Raw genomic sequence first — 13,838 nt, 5'->3', positions numbered from 1 at the left:
TAATAATTCTGGCAGATTCTTATTTTGAAAAATAATCAAAACATATTTTAAATTTTTACTAGGAACTGTTTTGAATCATGTTCAGCTGAATTTTTAACCACATACAAATTTTTTAAAACTTATTACAGATAACAAATTTGAATTCGAAGATCTGTAATAAGTTTTAAAAAATTTGTATGTGGTTAAAAATTCATCTTCAGAACTAAATGCTTTGATCATGAACAGAATAAAACTCGTACTTAATATTCCAAGGAGAATGAACAGAGAATGAATTCAATTGTTTTTTTATTCATCTATTTCAAATTAGAAATATAGCTTATTGTTTTATACACTTTTCGAAAGCTTTAATGATGCAAAAAATTCTAACATTTCTAAAAATTGGATTGTTTCATATGGAAACCTCAAATTTGTAGATATATTTGTTTGTGCAAATTAAAAATAAAATTTAAAGTGGGGTAGTTCATTAGGGTGATTCAAAAATAGGATTATGCGTCGGAATTAAAACATTAAGGTCTGTAATCATTCTTTCCTACTAGAAGGCCCCATACCACATTTTAGCTCAATTGGTGACCTCTTAGGGGTCTCTCAACAAGACGCTCAAGTTTGTATAGAAATTTGGAATAATTTATTCTTGGGAAACTGCAAAATAATTTTTTTTGGCTCTAACTTTAATGCCATTGCACCGATTGCTCTACAAGTTTTGTTTTTTAAATAAAGTCATATCCTCACATATTTCCTTTGAAGACCATCAGGTAATATTAGTTACGACAGAAAAGTTATTAAGTGTAAAAGATTTATCACCGACTAGCCTTATTTTCCTGGCAGTCCATTCTTCACAGGAAAGGTATTGACAAACATGTCTGAAAATTGGCTCATCTCCGGTGGATTTTTTACCTATATCACTCTAGGACAAAGTCATTTCATTTTACGACACTATAATGACGTTCATAATTGGGAACAAATTCGAAATTGCAAAAATCTGTTATCTGTGATCAAGGTTATAGAAACTTTTTTTTCTATATTCAAGAATATTTTAAAAAAAGTTTTAAACAAAGTTGAATTTCAGATATTTTAAATACATAAGTCGAATAGTTTTGGAGTCTTCAACAAACTTGTTTAATGGAACTAAACCATTTTGTTACACCAACTTTTTCTCGAAATTTCAAAACTACTTGTAATGAAATATTTTCAAAATTCTTAAAATTGCAGAATGAAAAAAAAAAACATCTAGGCAGAATATTATTATTGGAATCAAGGTAGGATTATCAAATTTTGTCTTTTATTCAGGTTTGTTTGTACATTAATTATCATTGAATAATTACAATCAAATCTTATTCATTTTTCACCTCATAAACGCTGTATCACCAAAACAGAAGATGATTTAAAACACAGGCTTTTTTTTAAAAAAAAGTCAGATCTCTTCTTAAATAAAAATCCTCAAAATTAAATGTTTTAAACTCATCTTTTCCATCTTTATTTTTTGCATTTTTTCATAGTTTGTCTTTTGTTTTTAATTTTGAATGTTTGTGTTCTATTAACAATCTAAACTAAAAATCAATATTTTGAATAAGGAAAAACATTATTTGTACCTTTTGTCTTTTTCAGGACCCAATATTTCAATTGGTTGTGGCAAAATACTCAGAACTTGTTATTTTTAATCTTAAATCCTACGCATGAAAATTTCAAAACTGTTTCTTTATTTTTATTAATTTAATTTTGGTTCTTCTTCTAGTGTAAACTTAAAAAACTAACTTTAAAAGCCCTTGATTTTTTTAAATCTAAACATATTTATCTCTTACTTTGATCATCGGCATTTTAAAATAAAAATAAATATTTTCTATCTTTTGATTAAGTTTCATTAGCTCATCAATAATTTTTCTTTCTTTATTTAGAACTAACATTTCAAAACATGGTTAAATATTTTTATTGATATAACTGCGGAATTTTAAACACAGTTAATAAATAATTCACAACTTTTACAATTTTGCTGAATAATTTCAAATCATGTTCAGTTTCTAAATTGATCTGAAATTTATTTTTGAATCCAGATTTATTTTTTTCAATCTGTTATTATATTCACCTAATGTTTTCATTTTCTGTGCACTGATTCTTTTTAGAAATTTTAATTCGTTTTTTTATGGTGTTTCGAAAATTTTGATTTCAATTTTGTAAATTAGAATGGCTTAAACAAGATTTCAAAGAAATTTCTTATTTAAAAAAGAAATATAATTTTGAACAAATTACCGGTAAAAGCGTTGATTTGATTCTTCGATTCAGAATAATTTTGAAGCGTATCAGATAAATATATTATTTATTTGAGTTTATAAGGTCTTCATAAGTAGGAAAATGGTTTTACCAAACATTTTCCTTTTTTATTGTACACTAGCTGACCCGGTGTGCTTTGCAAAACCTTCTAAAATAAAAAAAAAAAAAATGTGTGATTATCTTTATCTTTACAATGGACGCTAATTAAATTTTTATTGGAGTACAAAGAAGATTAAATTCTCTGAAATGATTTTTTTTTATTTAACTTGATCTGAAATTGTTTTTCAATAATTGTTTTAAATTTGATATTAAGAACTCGTTTTTATTTATGGAATCTTTCCTTTAAAAAAAAAAGAAACATTTTTTGTACTTTTTGTTCCATTTGTTGGATAAGTTTAGAGTGTCTATTTCCCGGCCATTTACCCGTTCCCGGGAATCGGGAAATTTTGTAACCTATTTCCCGGGAATTCCCGGGATCCCGGGAAATATTTAATTGAACCATTTGTGCGTACAAGCCCATAAGTTGTTCAAAATGTACCTTTCATAATGTTTTTGAAACTTATTTTTAATCTTTTTTTTGTACGGGACTTTCATCCTCTAGGATAATTCATCAATTAATAAAATTAATCAAACTGTTTTCAAAAATGATAGATTAAAAACAGTCAAATGAACTATAAAATATCCTGAATAAGTCAAATGAAGATTTCATTCATGCAATTAGGGGTAAACAAAAAAATCTTTTTATTTATTTGTTTGATTAATCCAACCTTTTTTCGTATTTCTGAATACTTTAAATCATATGAAATATCTTGAGAATTCACATAAAACTGCTGCTAAAGTTATCAAAACAACTTCAAAACTTGTATTTCACATATAGAATATGTTGTCCAAGCTAATATTATTCTAAAGAATATTCTAAATAGAAAGATCTTGCTAGTTTTTGTATTTTTTCGTAATAAAACTGTTCGTTTTCATTTTGTTTTATACGACGTAATAAAAGTTCACGCGAGATTTTCTCTTCGTAAAAAAAACGATGTCGTCATATTTAAGTTTTGAATTTCATCTGATTTTCAAAGCCAGAGGGAAACAAGTGCATGAATATTACATTCGAGAAAACACAATCTGCCTACCAGTTGCACGATTTTTCATATATTTTTCGAAGTGTTGCGGGTTTTCGTTCAATGAAAACGGAATCGAAATTTGTACATATAATCTTTTTAAATTTATCTATTTAAATAAATAAAATGCACCAAATGGCTGCAAAATGTCTACTGCGACAGGAATAGGCAATTGCTCAATGAGTTTCGAATGAATATATTTTCAAAAAGAACAATAAGAATGATTCCGAAGGTTATCAGGATTTTCCAGAGAAATAATTTCATACATGTCGGAAATTCCCGGGAATGAAACTATGATTCCCGGGAATCGAGAATTCCCGAATTTTTCAAATTCCCGGGAATTCCCAACCGGGAAATCCCGGGACAGACACTCTAGATAAGTTCTCAAGTCATTCGAAAAATTTCCCTCTCTTATCCCACACTGGAAGGTGAAAAGGATTTTTTTAATAACCATAGAATCATTTATCGTACGCTTTTACTTTTCCCTGTAAAATTTGGTTACATTTATTCGATGAGCTCTTGAATTTATCAAAATAAATGTACCTCTCTTACCTTTCCTATCTTGGAAGGGGAATAAATCTTAGAAATATTTCTTGTATTTAAATATTTTTCCCAATTTGATACCATTTGCTAGATAAGCCCTCGAGTTATTAAAAAAAAATGAATGGAAGCTCCCTTTCCCCCTTCCTATTGAATCAGTGAAAGGATGAAGAAGCATTAAACAATCATAGAAAAAATCTACTGAAATAAACTCTGCCATTAAATTTGAATAAAAAGTTCTCGATTGATCCAAAAATATTGTATGAAAATCTCCCTCCTCCTTCCCATCTTTCCGTTGGAAAGAGAGGGGTCTCGAAACATCTCGTACTCGAATATATTTCCATGATAAATTTGTTTTTTTTTATGTTCGATCATTTCTCGAGTAATGCATAAAACTGTTTTTATCGATTTTGGTTGATATTTTTCGGTGAAATTTAAGTCAAATCCAAACAACTTCTGTACGCTTCGACTTACTATTTTGTTTCGGCCATTTTCAGAACTATATTTTAAAAAACAATAAAAAAAATAGAATACAAAAAATTAGAATGCAAGTTTTACACAATTTTCTGTCATATTTATCCACACTAGAAGCCCTTACTATTGTTTCGTCGTGTGCTTTCCTAACGGCTGTTTAACTTAATTTGAGTCAGATTTTGAACCGTTTCTAGCAGCTTACGTCTTGCGTTCTTGGAGACGTCGTGAAGTCGGCGTCTTTGGGATCGTCGTTTTTGAATTCGTGAATTCGTGAAGTCGTCGTTTTTAAATTCTTTGTTTTCTTCGAAAACTGTGACGTCGCTCTTAGGTTATTGATTAATTATTAAGCTGTGTATATTTTAGAGATCTCGATAGCGTCTTGTTTTATGTTTACTGTATTTCCTTTTTTCAGTTTCATATGCAATGTTTCAACAGTCTTTCTTTTTCTTTGGTTCACTCTCTCTAAAATATAAGCCTTTTCAAATTCAAATTTGTGGTGTTGTTCAAGAGCATGATTTGTCAATTATGTGGCCCTGGAGTTTTGTTTAAGACTTGTTTTATGGTTTTTATGCGTTTTTCCAGTGTTATGTGTACCAATTTTTCTCAACTTTTCCTTGATTTCTGGAGGGTTTGAGATCTAAGAATCACAAAGTATTATTCATTTCGTTATCAAGAGTAAATTAAAAAACGACGATCCCAAACACGACGACAAGAACCGACTTCACGACGTCTCCAAGAACGCAAGACGCAAGCTACTAGAAGCGGTTAAAAATCTGACTCAAAGTGAATTAGACAGCCATTAGGAAAACACACGGTGCAAAATTTTTAAAGGGCCTCTAGTGTAGATAAAAAGTGACAAAAAATAGTGTTCGAAAATCGTCTACATAAAACTGTTTAGGCTACTCCTTCCTCTTTCTAATCCCCCCAGTGGAAGGACAGATGGGTCTCAAACATCGTTGACTCGTACGTAGCCTTATACCTTCCAACGTGAAATTTGTGTTCATTTGCATGATTAGTTATCGAAAAATGCATCAAAGTGTATATAATACCCACTCCCACCCTTTATATCTCCCCAATCCAAGAAGGTGGAGTTCTGAATAATCATAAAAACATGTCTCGTACCCAAATAACCAACCATGTCAAATTTGGTTCCATTTGCTTGATAAGTTCTCGAATTTTGCAAAAAAATTTATGAGAAGCTCCTCCCCCTTTTCAATTTTCACACTAGAAGGAGGAATTTCTTGTGACCAAATACACTCCCATCCCAAATTTGGTACCATTTGCTTGATCTGTTCTCGAGTTATGAAAATGTTTGTCTTTTGTTTGGGAGGCCCCCTTCTTGTGAGAGGGAGGGGTCTCTAACCATTATAGGGACCTTCCTCAGCCTGTAATACCCCCACCTTCTACACACTTAAAAATATTCATGGAATTTTACATGCAAGAGCATGGGTAGAAGGGAATCGGGTATTTACATGTATGAATACTGGTCTTGGCATGTAAATATCCGGCCCCATTCATGTCGGTTGTTTAATGTAGATTTACATTTTCAGTCTCGTTTCATAATACTCTCATGCAAGAAGCGTTCAAAAATCAATATAAAACACACATATTTTTGGACAAAGATCTTTTATTAAAATCAACATTTTATCTGAAGACCTGCTAGGACACGAGGACACGCTATTCGCATAATCACAATCACATTATCCCGACTGTAGAATCGTCTGTTGTTATCTGAGAATTTGCCGCCGCACAATTGAAGTAACAATATTCGTCGCTTGTGAGTAGGGATTTTCAGCTTCCGATTTGAAATAAGTTTGATTAGCCTCAGGATACTGCAGGATGACACCCAATCACAGCTGTTGAATTCCTGTAAAATATAAATGAACAAATCATTCAATCAATCATCACCACTGTTATTCAAAACTATTGGTTAACCCCAGAGTAGTTGAACAAATAAATTTAACTTACCTTAATGAAGACTTCTGAGCGCAGGAATTAAACTCAAAACGGAGCTGAAAAGCAGCAGAAAACAACGACCATGTAAAATAAAACAGACGTCGCATGCCGACACTGCGTTTTAACATGCATTTTAATGTAATTTTTCGTCCAATGCGAAGATGCTATACTCTTTTTCAAATTTTTCAGCGCGATGATGCACAAATGTAAAATCACTTGTCAAGTAGGATTACATTTTTTTATCTGTGTAAGTTTCACGCAAATCGGTTCAATAGTTTCCGAGTCTACAAGGAACAGACAGACAGACAGAAATTATTATTTAAACATAGATTTTTTTTATATTGTTATTATATCTAGCTAAATTTAAATGTTGAAACCCCTCCTCCACCATGGACGGGACCTTTGCACGGGCCTGCCCTAATTGCAAAGATATTTACAATACAAAAGCCTTAGCTTACATTTTCATCAATTATTCGATTTCATCTACCCAAAGCGCTCTAGCTTTGATCATTCCAGTTTCCACATATCAATGCCTTAAATTCTCTCATTTCTACATTGAATTCTATATCTCGCCGAATTGAATAAGATGAATATTTTCAAAAACTTTGACTTTAAGGTTGTGTATTGTCTGCTTTGCCTTAAATCCCCCATACGCGATAATGTTAACAGAGCCATACATTAGTGTGGCTATTTTTTTTCAACTTCCAATTGTCTTTGACTGGCATTTATGTAGTTGTTAAACTACCATCGATTGTCTAAAAAATACAACTCAACTCAAAAGGGTAATCGGTAGCTCCACACGAAGTCACAAAAATTCAAATACATAAATAGAAAATGCAATACGAAATATCTCTTATCATTACAATTTTATTTAGAAAACATGTACTTCAAATCAATTATAAAAATAAACACATTTTGAAAGCGAATGCTCGAACATCTGTCTTATAAAATTAAGAAAAAATCTAAAATAAAATAAAACAGTGTAAAAAAAATTGAGATGAAGGTTTTCAAGGATATCATATTTATACAGAAAAGTAAAATCTGATCAATTGCTGAATTTTGAAAAATAACTTGTTGCTTTCAATTATTTACTGCACACCATTACATAGCAGTAAGCCTGCAAAGCCCTGGTGGCATGGTATTATTCCAGTATCCGACCATCTCAAGTGACAACAACATTTGCGTCGGATATAAAACAACTGATCAGCCTACGCATGCGTGAGATAAGTGTAGCACGGTCAAATCGGATTTATTATATTTACTGGTTTTCTGCTACTGCATGAGTGACATAATTTTTTTTAAGTTCTCAATTTGTATTTTAATTATTTTTAATTTTAAAAATTTGTAAGCTACCAAAAAAATTACCTTTCGATAAAATAAATACTCTGATAATCTATGATCAAAAGATTATAAAGCATATTTTAATTTGAATTTGTATAAACAGTGAAGAATTTATCTTACCTATCGTTATCAATATCACATGTTCCTGATCAATGCTCATTCAGCTGATTCAACTATCCCATTCAAAGGAGCTAAGCTTCGAGCAAGGCGCCAACTTGTCTTGCTTAGGCGGATCGGCTTAAACCAACAGCAATGGATGGTGAGGAATGAAAAAAATGATTGAGTTCTTATAGTGCTAATAAAATTCCTTCAATTTTCGTGGGGATACGAAATGCAACAGCTAGATACCTACTAGTTGATCACGTGCTGCACCAGTTTTTGAGTGCCGAGGCGTGACCATTTGCATCTACGCACTGACAAATCCGATAAATGGAGATTTTCTTTTGGTTCATAAGATATTCTTAATGGTTCCATAATTTGATCAATTTAGTTCTTGCTGAATGCGTACGGTATAAATATTGATCGGTCAGCGTAGAATGATATCATTTTGCTCTCTACCTTTCCGATCTTAAGTTCTAACTTCAATCTATCCCCCCGCAGCAATGTCTTTCAAAGTAAGTTGTGTAGTGTGTTTAGTGTTAAAGTTTTATAATCATAAATTTTAAAAATTTCACAGTTCTTCGCCCTCCTCGCTCTGGTTGCTGCTGCCAGTGCCGTCGTTCTTCCGGTGGCTGTCAAGCATGTGGAATACCACGATGCCCCAGCTGAGTACCACTTCCAGTACTCGGTCCATGATGATCACACCGGAGACATCAAGAGCCAGCAGGAGGAACGTCATGGAGACAACGTCGTCGGACAGTACACCTTGATCGATGCCGACGGTTACCAGCGCATTGTCGACTACACCGCCGATGAGCACAACGGATTCAACGCCGTCGTCCGACGAGAGCCTCTTGGACACAAGGTCGTCAAGGCCGTCCCAGTTGCCAAGGTCGTTGCTCCAGTCCTGACCAAGGTTGCTGTCCCAGTTGCCAAGGTTGCCTACCCTACCTACTATCATCATTAAGTCATCACCCATCCGCCGCATTGACATTGCAAACTGTGCCATAAATCATGTTGCTCATCTCATGTGTTCTAGCTACAATTGAAATGATAGAAAAAATATTTATTAAACTCAAATCTTGATAAACAAGACAAAACTGAAATATGATGTTTTTATTTCATGAATGTTCCTAATTCTTTTTCGTTTTAATATTGACTTCATTATCAACAACCAAAATATTGCCGTAAATATTGTGTGGTTCGGTAGGGTGGCTTTTTCATTTAGGCAAATGTGCATTTTTATGTTCACACAAACCAGAAAGAGAAGCTTGAGTGCGTTAAATGTAATATGTGAATGAAATTATTTTTTTTAAATAGAATTTATTTTTCTTTTTTGAAGGCTCAGCTGCCTGATGGCCTAAGGAGCCGAGTGTCTTTTGTGGAGGGAAAAAGCCCATTTGAGTGTGGCTCAAGTCAAACATTTCGGAAACTGGATAGAACCCTTCTCAAATGGGCGCAAAAACCTCGCATAACGTTATAAATCTTGGTGGTTATCTTGACATTGCATTTTGAAGTATGAATGTTGGTACGTTCATTAGAGATCTTCGTAGTTCTGACTGAAGGGTTCGTCTGACCTCTGCCTGGGGGATCCTTGGGCTGGTGTTCTATGGTGGTCATCTTCATTGCTGCGCACCTTGGTGATAGTCTTGTAAAGTTGAATAACCTCGTACAAGCGTTAGGACATAGAAAGGGAAGAGAAGTTTATGGAGAATGTAAGTATAAGGAATAGGGATCAGGTACAAAAGATAGTTTTAAATAAAGCTGTTTCTACTTCGATACTAAAGGTGAATATTACTAGTTTAAATAAATTCATATAAAATTTTTAAATAGTATAGATCTTGCTTTGCCAATATGTCTCGAATGAGTGTCTGTGATCGTCCGCTTTGTCGAAGTGAGGATATCAATTTTGGTCTTGTGTCGTTATGTTGTGGACATGACCACACTATGTGATCAATATCGTCGTATCCCGTTTTACACCCGCATAGATTTGTGTCTGCCATGTTTATCCTATAGTGGTGAGCGTTCGATTTGTAGTGATTTGACATAAGACGGGATATCACTCGAATAAAGTCTCGAGTCAAGTCTAGTCCTTTGAACCATGGTTTAGTTTTAACCTTAGGTAAAATTGTATAGAGTAGTCTTCCTTTGTCGCTATTGTCCCATTGATTCTGCCATTCTGAAAGAGTCAGTTGTTTAGCTAGTTGGAAATACTCGTGATACGCAATGGGTCTGTCGATTACTTCCCCTTCGACAGCACCATTTTTGGCCAGCCCATCAGCCTTTCCATTCCCAGGAATGCTACAATGTGATGGTACCCACACAAAAGAAATCCCGTACGCTCTTGACCCTAGTCAGGACCCGGCAACGTTACACGATTTGTCTATGTATCGTGTGACCAACATCTTTTAAATAATTATTGGTGAATCTCGTTTTTAAGCTTTTTTTCCTCAGATCTAAGCTTTTTTTTGCCTTGAGAGCATAGGAGATGAAAGCTCAAATCTGAAGAAAAAAGCTTAATTCTGTCAAAAAAGGGGAAATCTGAGAGATGTGCTCCATACGGTTTGAATAGCGTTGCCGCCGTCTGACCTTAGTAAAGATAGCTGTTTTCGTATTTCTTTGAGGAAATGCGTGTGTTGACCTTTGTGTCTGAAGCATTTCACAGCTTCCATTGACTATCAGTAAAAATGTAGTAGGTGTTTGTTGGAAGTATTTCGATGAGTTGAAGAGCTCGATTAATTGCTGCCAATTCTGCCACAAATACTGTTGAAGGGTTGTTCAGTTTGAATTTGTTTTTGTTTTTTCTGTTCAGTTTGAAGAATTCTGTGTATGAACCATGTAAGATACCAAATCCTGTACCTCCATGGATGCTGGATCCATCAGTGCATATCGTCTGGTGGGTGTCTATCTGGCCGTATTTATTGGCGAACAAAGCTGGTATCACTTTAGATCTCATATCACATAGGATGATGCGTATTTCTTTTTTCATTGTAAGGTCGAAGGTAACGTGATCACATCTCGATGTTGACAAGTTGAGAATTTAAATTTTTTAAATGCGATTTTTAATTGTGTTTAATTTATTGTTACGTATATAATTTTACTTTGTGCATTGTATTTGTACATCATTTGATTAATGAGTTGATATTTTGCTTAGTCCTTGTCATAAAATTTAATGTAAAATAGTTGTTTGTTTCTTTATGGACGGTAGGGTGCATAAAATTGGAGTTTTGAAAGTAACTCAGGGCTTTTTATTTTTGTGTAACAATATCATTCACAAACGAGATTTGAGAAAATTCCCTAGTTATACTGAGAGGTTCTATGTCAATTAGCTTACAACGTGATTCGTATGATGGAAGAGGAAATGTGATCCAGTTTATTTTACGGAGAGCATACAATAAAAATTGTTTTTGAACAGATTCAAGACGTTGCTCGTGAATATTTGAATAAGGACTCCATATAACACTACAACCATGGCCGTAGGAACGGGGGGGGTTTTGGGGGTTAAACCCCCCCCCATGAGGGTCCAAAAAAGCAAGCGAGGTATTCTACTCTGCATTCTAAATTTTAAATCCATAATCATATTATGATAATATAGCAAATATATTCAATAAAAACAATCTAGACTAAAAATTAATGCCAAAACTTCAAAAATACATTCCAAGTTCAACATTATACTACAGTTTTTCAAAATTTTCTCACTTGTTCATAGACTAAGGTTTTCAGAATTTTTTGAGCACGTATCCGGACCTAACAAATACGGGCTGTTTTATGTAAAAACCAGGCAGAATCCGGGTATTCCGGGGGGAATTCCGGGAATTTTGATTAAAACTTAGCAATTGCTTATCAAAAATCATGAAAAAAAAATTTGAAAAAAAATCCCTGATTTTTTTTTTTGAAACTTGCTCCAAAAATTTCGGACGCATGAATAAAAAATATTTTACAACTCAATTGATTTTTTAAAGTTTTATTAAAAATGAGAATGAGAACAAACCCGGCTTTTACAATTAAATCCGGGCATTCGGGTCAGAGCAAATTTTTTTCCAAATTTTATATTAAATATCCGGGCATATTTATATTATTTGTCGGACAATCTGGCAACCTTATCTTCAAATTCGTATTGAATATTAAATTTAAAATTATACCCATTTTGGAGGTTCTGATTATATATTCCCATAACCAAAATTATATTTCTACATATTTTCGTATTTCTGATTGTTTATCAAGTTTAGGATTCTTGATTTTCAGTTCGAATAATCATAAGGAATAAGGAATGAAAAGCTGCTTTCCTGATTCGGTTTTGCATTCCATATCAAATTTGAATCATGTTTTTCGAAAATCATGCATTTTCAACATTTTGATAACTTTTTTCCGAATATGAAATAATGAAGAATTTTGTTTTACATTTTAAATCGAAGTTCTCAAATTTTATTCTAAAACAAAATTTAAACATTAAAAGCTTTTAAGTGGCAATCCAAAATTGAAAACTCAGATTCGGATTCATCATTTGAAATTCAGATTTAAATTCTGATTCACAATACAGATTAAAAATATAAAATTGAAAAAATGAATTAAGATTAAACCAGCAATAAAGAGTTGAAATAAAAGATTCATGAATGATTGGCTCATAAAATTTTGATCTGGAATTTAGATTCAGAAATCGTATTTTTTGTACATTTCAGAAATGGTATAGAAATTCAGAAACAGTTTAATTTTTGAATTCATGTTCAGTATTCAGATTAAAAACTCAGAAATGAGTGAACGAGTTTTTCAATGAACATAAAATTGTAAAGGAATTCAAGAGAACATGAATATAAAAATTTGCTTGTCAATTTCCAGATTTAATTTTTTTTTAATCAGAAGAAGTTTGTACACACAATTCAGCTGAAAATCACAGATCTAATGAAGAATTTGAGTTCATTTTGTTTCTTTTGTTTTATGCAAAATATCCCACGTTATGTTTTAAAAAATTACCCACAGGATTTTCATTATAGAATTGATTCTTTATGAAAAATATTTTCTGTTAAAAAAAAACGAGTACCTATGTATCTGTTCTTCACCTAAAAAATCTGCACAAAATTCTATATTTTCTCGGTGTATTGATTAACATTATTGATATTGAAGTTTTTTAAAGCTGAGTTTCAAACCGAAATCATAAATTTAGTTCAAGTTTGCATCGAGTAAATTTGATCCGAAAATTTGTTATCGCTTACTGTTTTTTTTTCGAAAATTTTTATTTATTTTATTCAACGGTTGAATTCTTGGAATTTGCAAAAGAGTTTGGAAGATTGGGCTCGTATGATTTGAGCATAGAATACGTTTTTTTTTTTAAATTGAAGGCTAGCTAAAAAATAACTTATTTTATGCTTCGACCTACCAGACTCTTAAAAAAATTCTTAAATTTTAACTTTCGATGAAAACTCATTCCACATTTTGTTTCTAAAGGTTTCATAAAAAAATAAGCTCACCCTTTAGGCTAAGGACCATTTTTCAAAAGTAATAGTAACAAATATAATTTTTTTTTTCGTACATTGTTGAGCAAAACATCATAGGTAAAAATCAGTCTCCAAAACCCCCCCCCATGAGTCGGTTCTTCCTACGGCCCTGACTACAACAATACTCTAATATCGAACGTACATAAGATATATAAAGTGACTTTATGGTGTATGGATCTTGAAAGTGGTGGCTGAAACGCTTAACAAATCTTAATATGCAATTAGCTTTATGAATGATGTTCTAAAAACGTAAGTTTCAAATCCAAGATGACACCAAGATCTCTTACAATTTTGCATTTTTGTACCGGTTCACTGCCTTATTTAGTTTCGATGAGTGGGTAAATTTGTTTTCTAATAAACGATATGGAGTTGCATTTTTTAACGTTCAATTGAAGTAGACTTTTGTTGCACCATTCATAGAATACATTGATTTCGTTTTGAAACGCTTCAACATCTTCGGTTGTTTTGAGTTTCAGAAAAAAATTTCATATCGTCAGCATATATAAGAAAGTCAATCCGTTTTAGAATGAAGGAAATGTCATTTACGAACAGT

General features: G+C 32.5%; 1 protein-coding gene across 1 annotated transcript in view; it reads left to right on the top strand.

Annotated features, from left to right (window-relative positions):
- Nucleotides 1–8,899, top strand: part of LOC129742228 (uncharacterized) — a 55,962-nt gene extending 47,063 nt beyond the window's left edge. Inside the window, exons 6-7 of the mRNA XM_055734101.1 lie at nucleotides 8,295–8,308; nucleotides 8,371–8,899. Of these exons, the coding sequence (XP_055590076.1) occupies nucleotides 8,295–8,308; nucleotides 8,371–8,760 (404 nt within the window). The 3' untranslated portion in view covers nucleotides 8,761–8,899. The remainder of the gene's footprint in view (nucleotides 1–8,294; nucleotides 8,309–8,370) is intronic.
- Nucleotides 8,900–13,838: the final 4,939 nt, after the last annotated feature.

Source organism: Uranotaenia lowii, chromosome 2 (genome assembly GCF_029784155.1).
Source record: "Uranotaenia lowii strain MFRU-FL chromosome 2, ASM2978415v1, whole genome shotgun sequence".
Classification (NCBI taxonomy): Eukaryota; Metazoa; Arthropoda; class Insecta; order Diptera; family Culicidae; genus Uranotaenia; species Uranotaenia lowii.
Note: the sequence above shows the minus strand (reverse complement) of the source record. Positions and strands in the feature narration are given on the sequence as shown.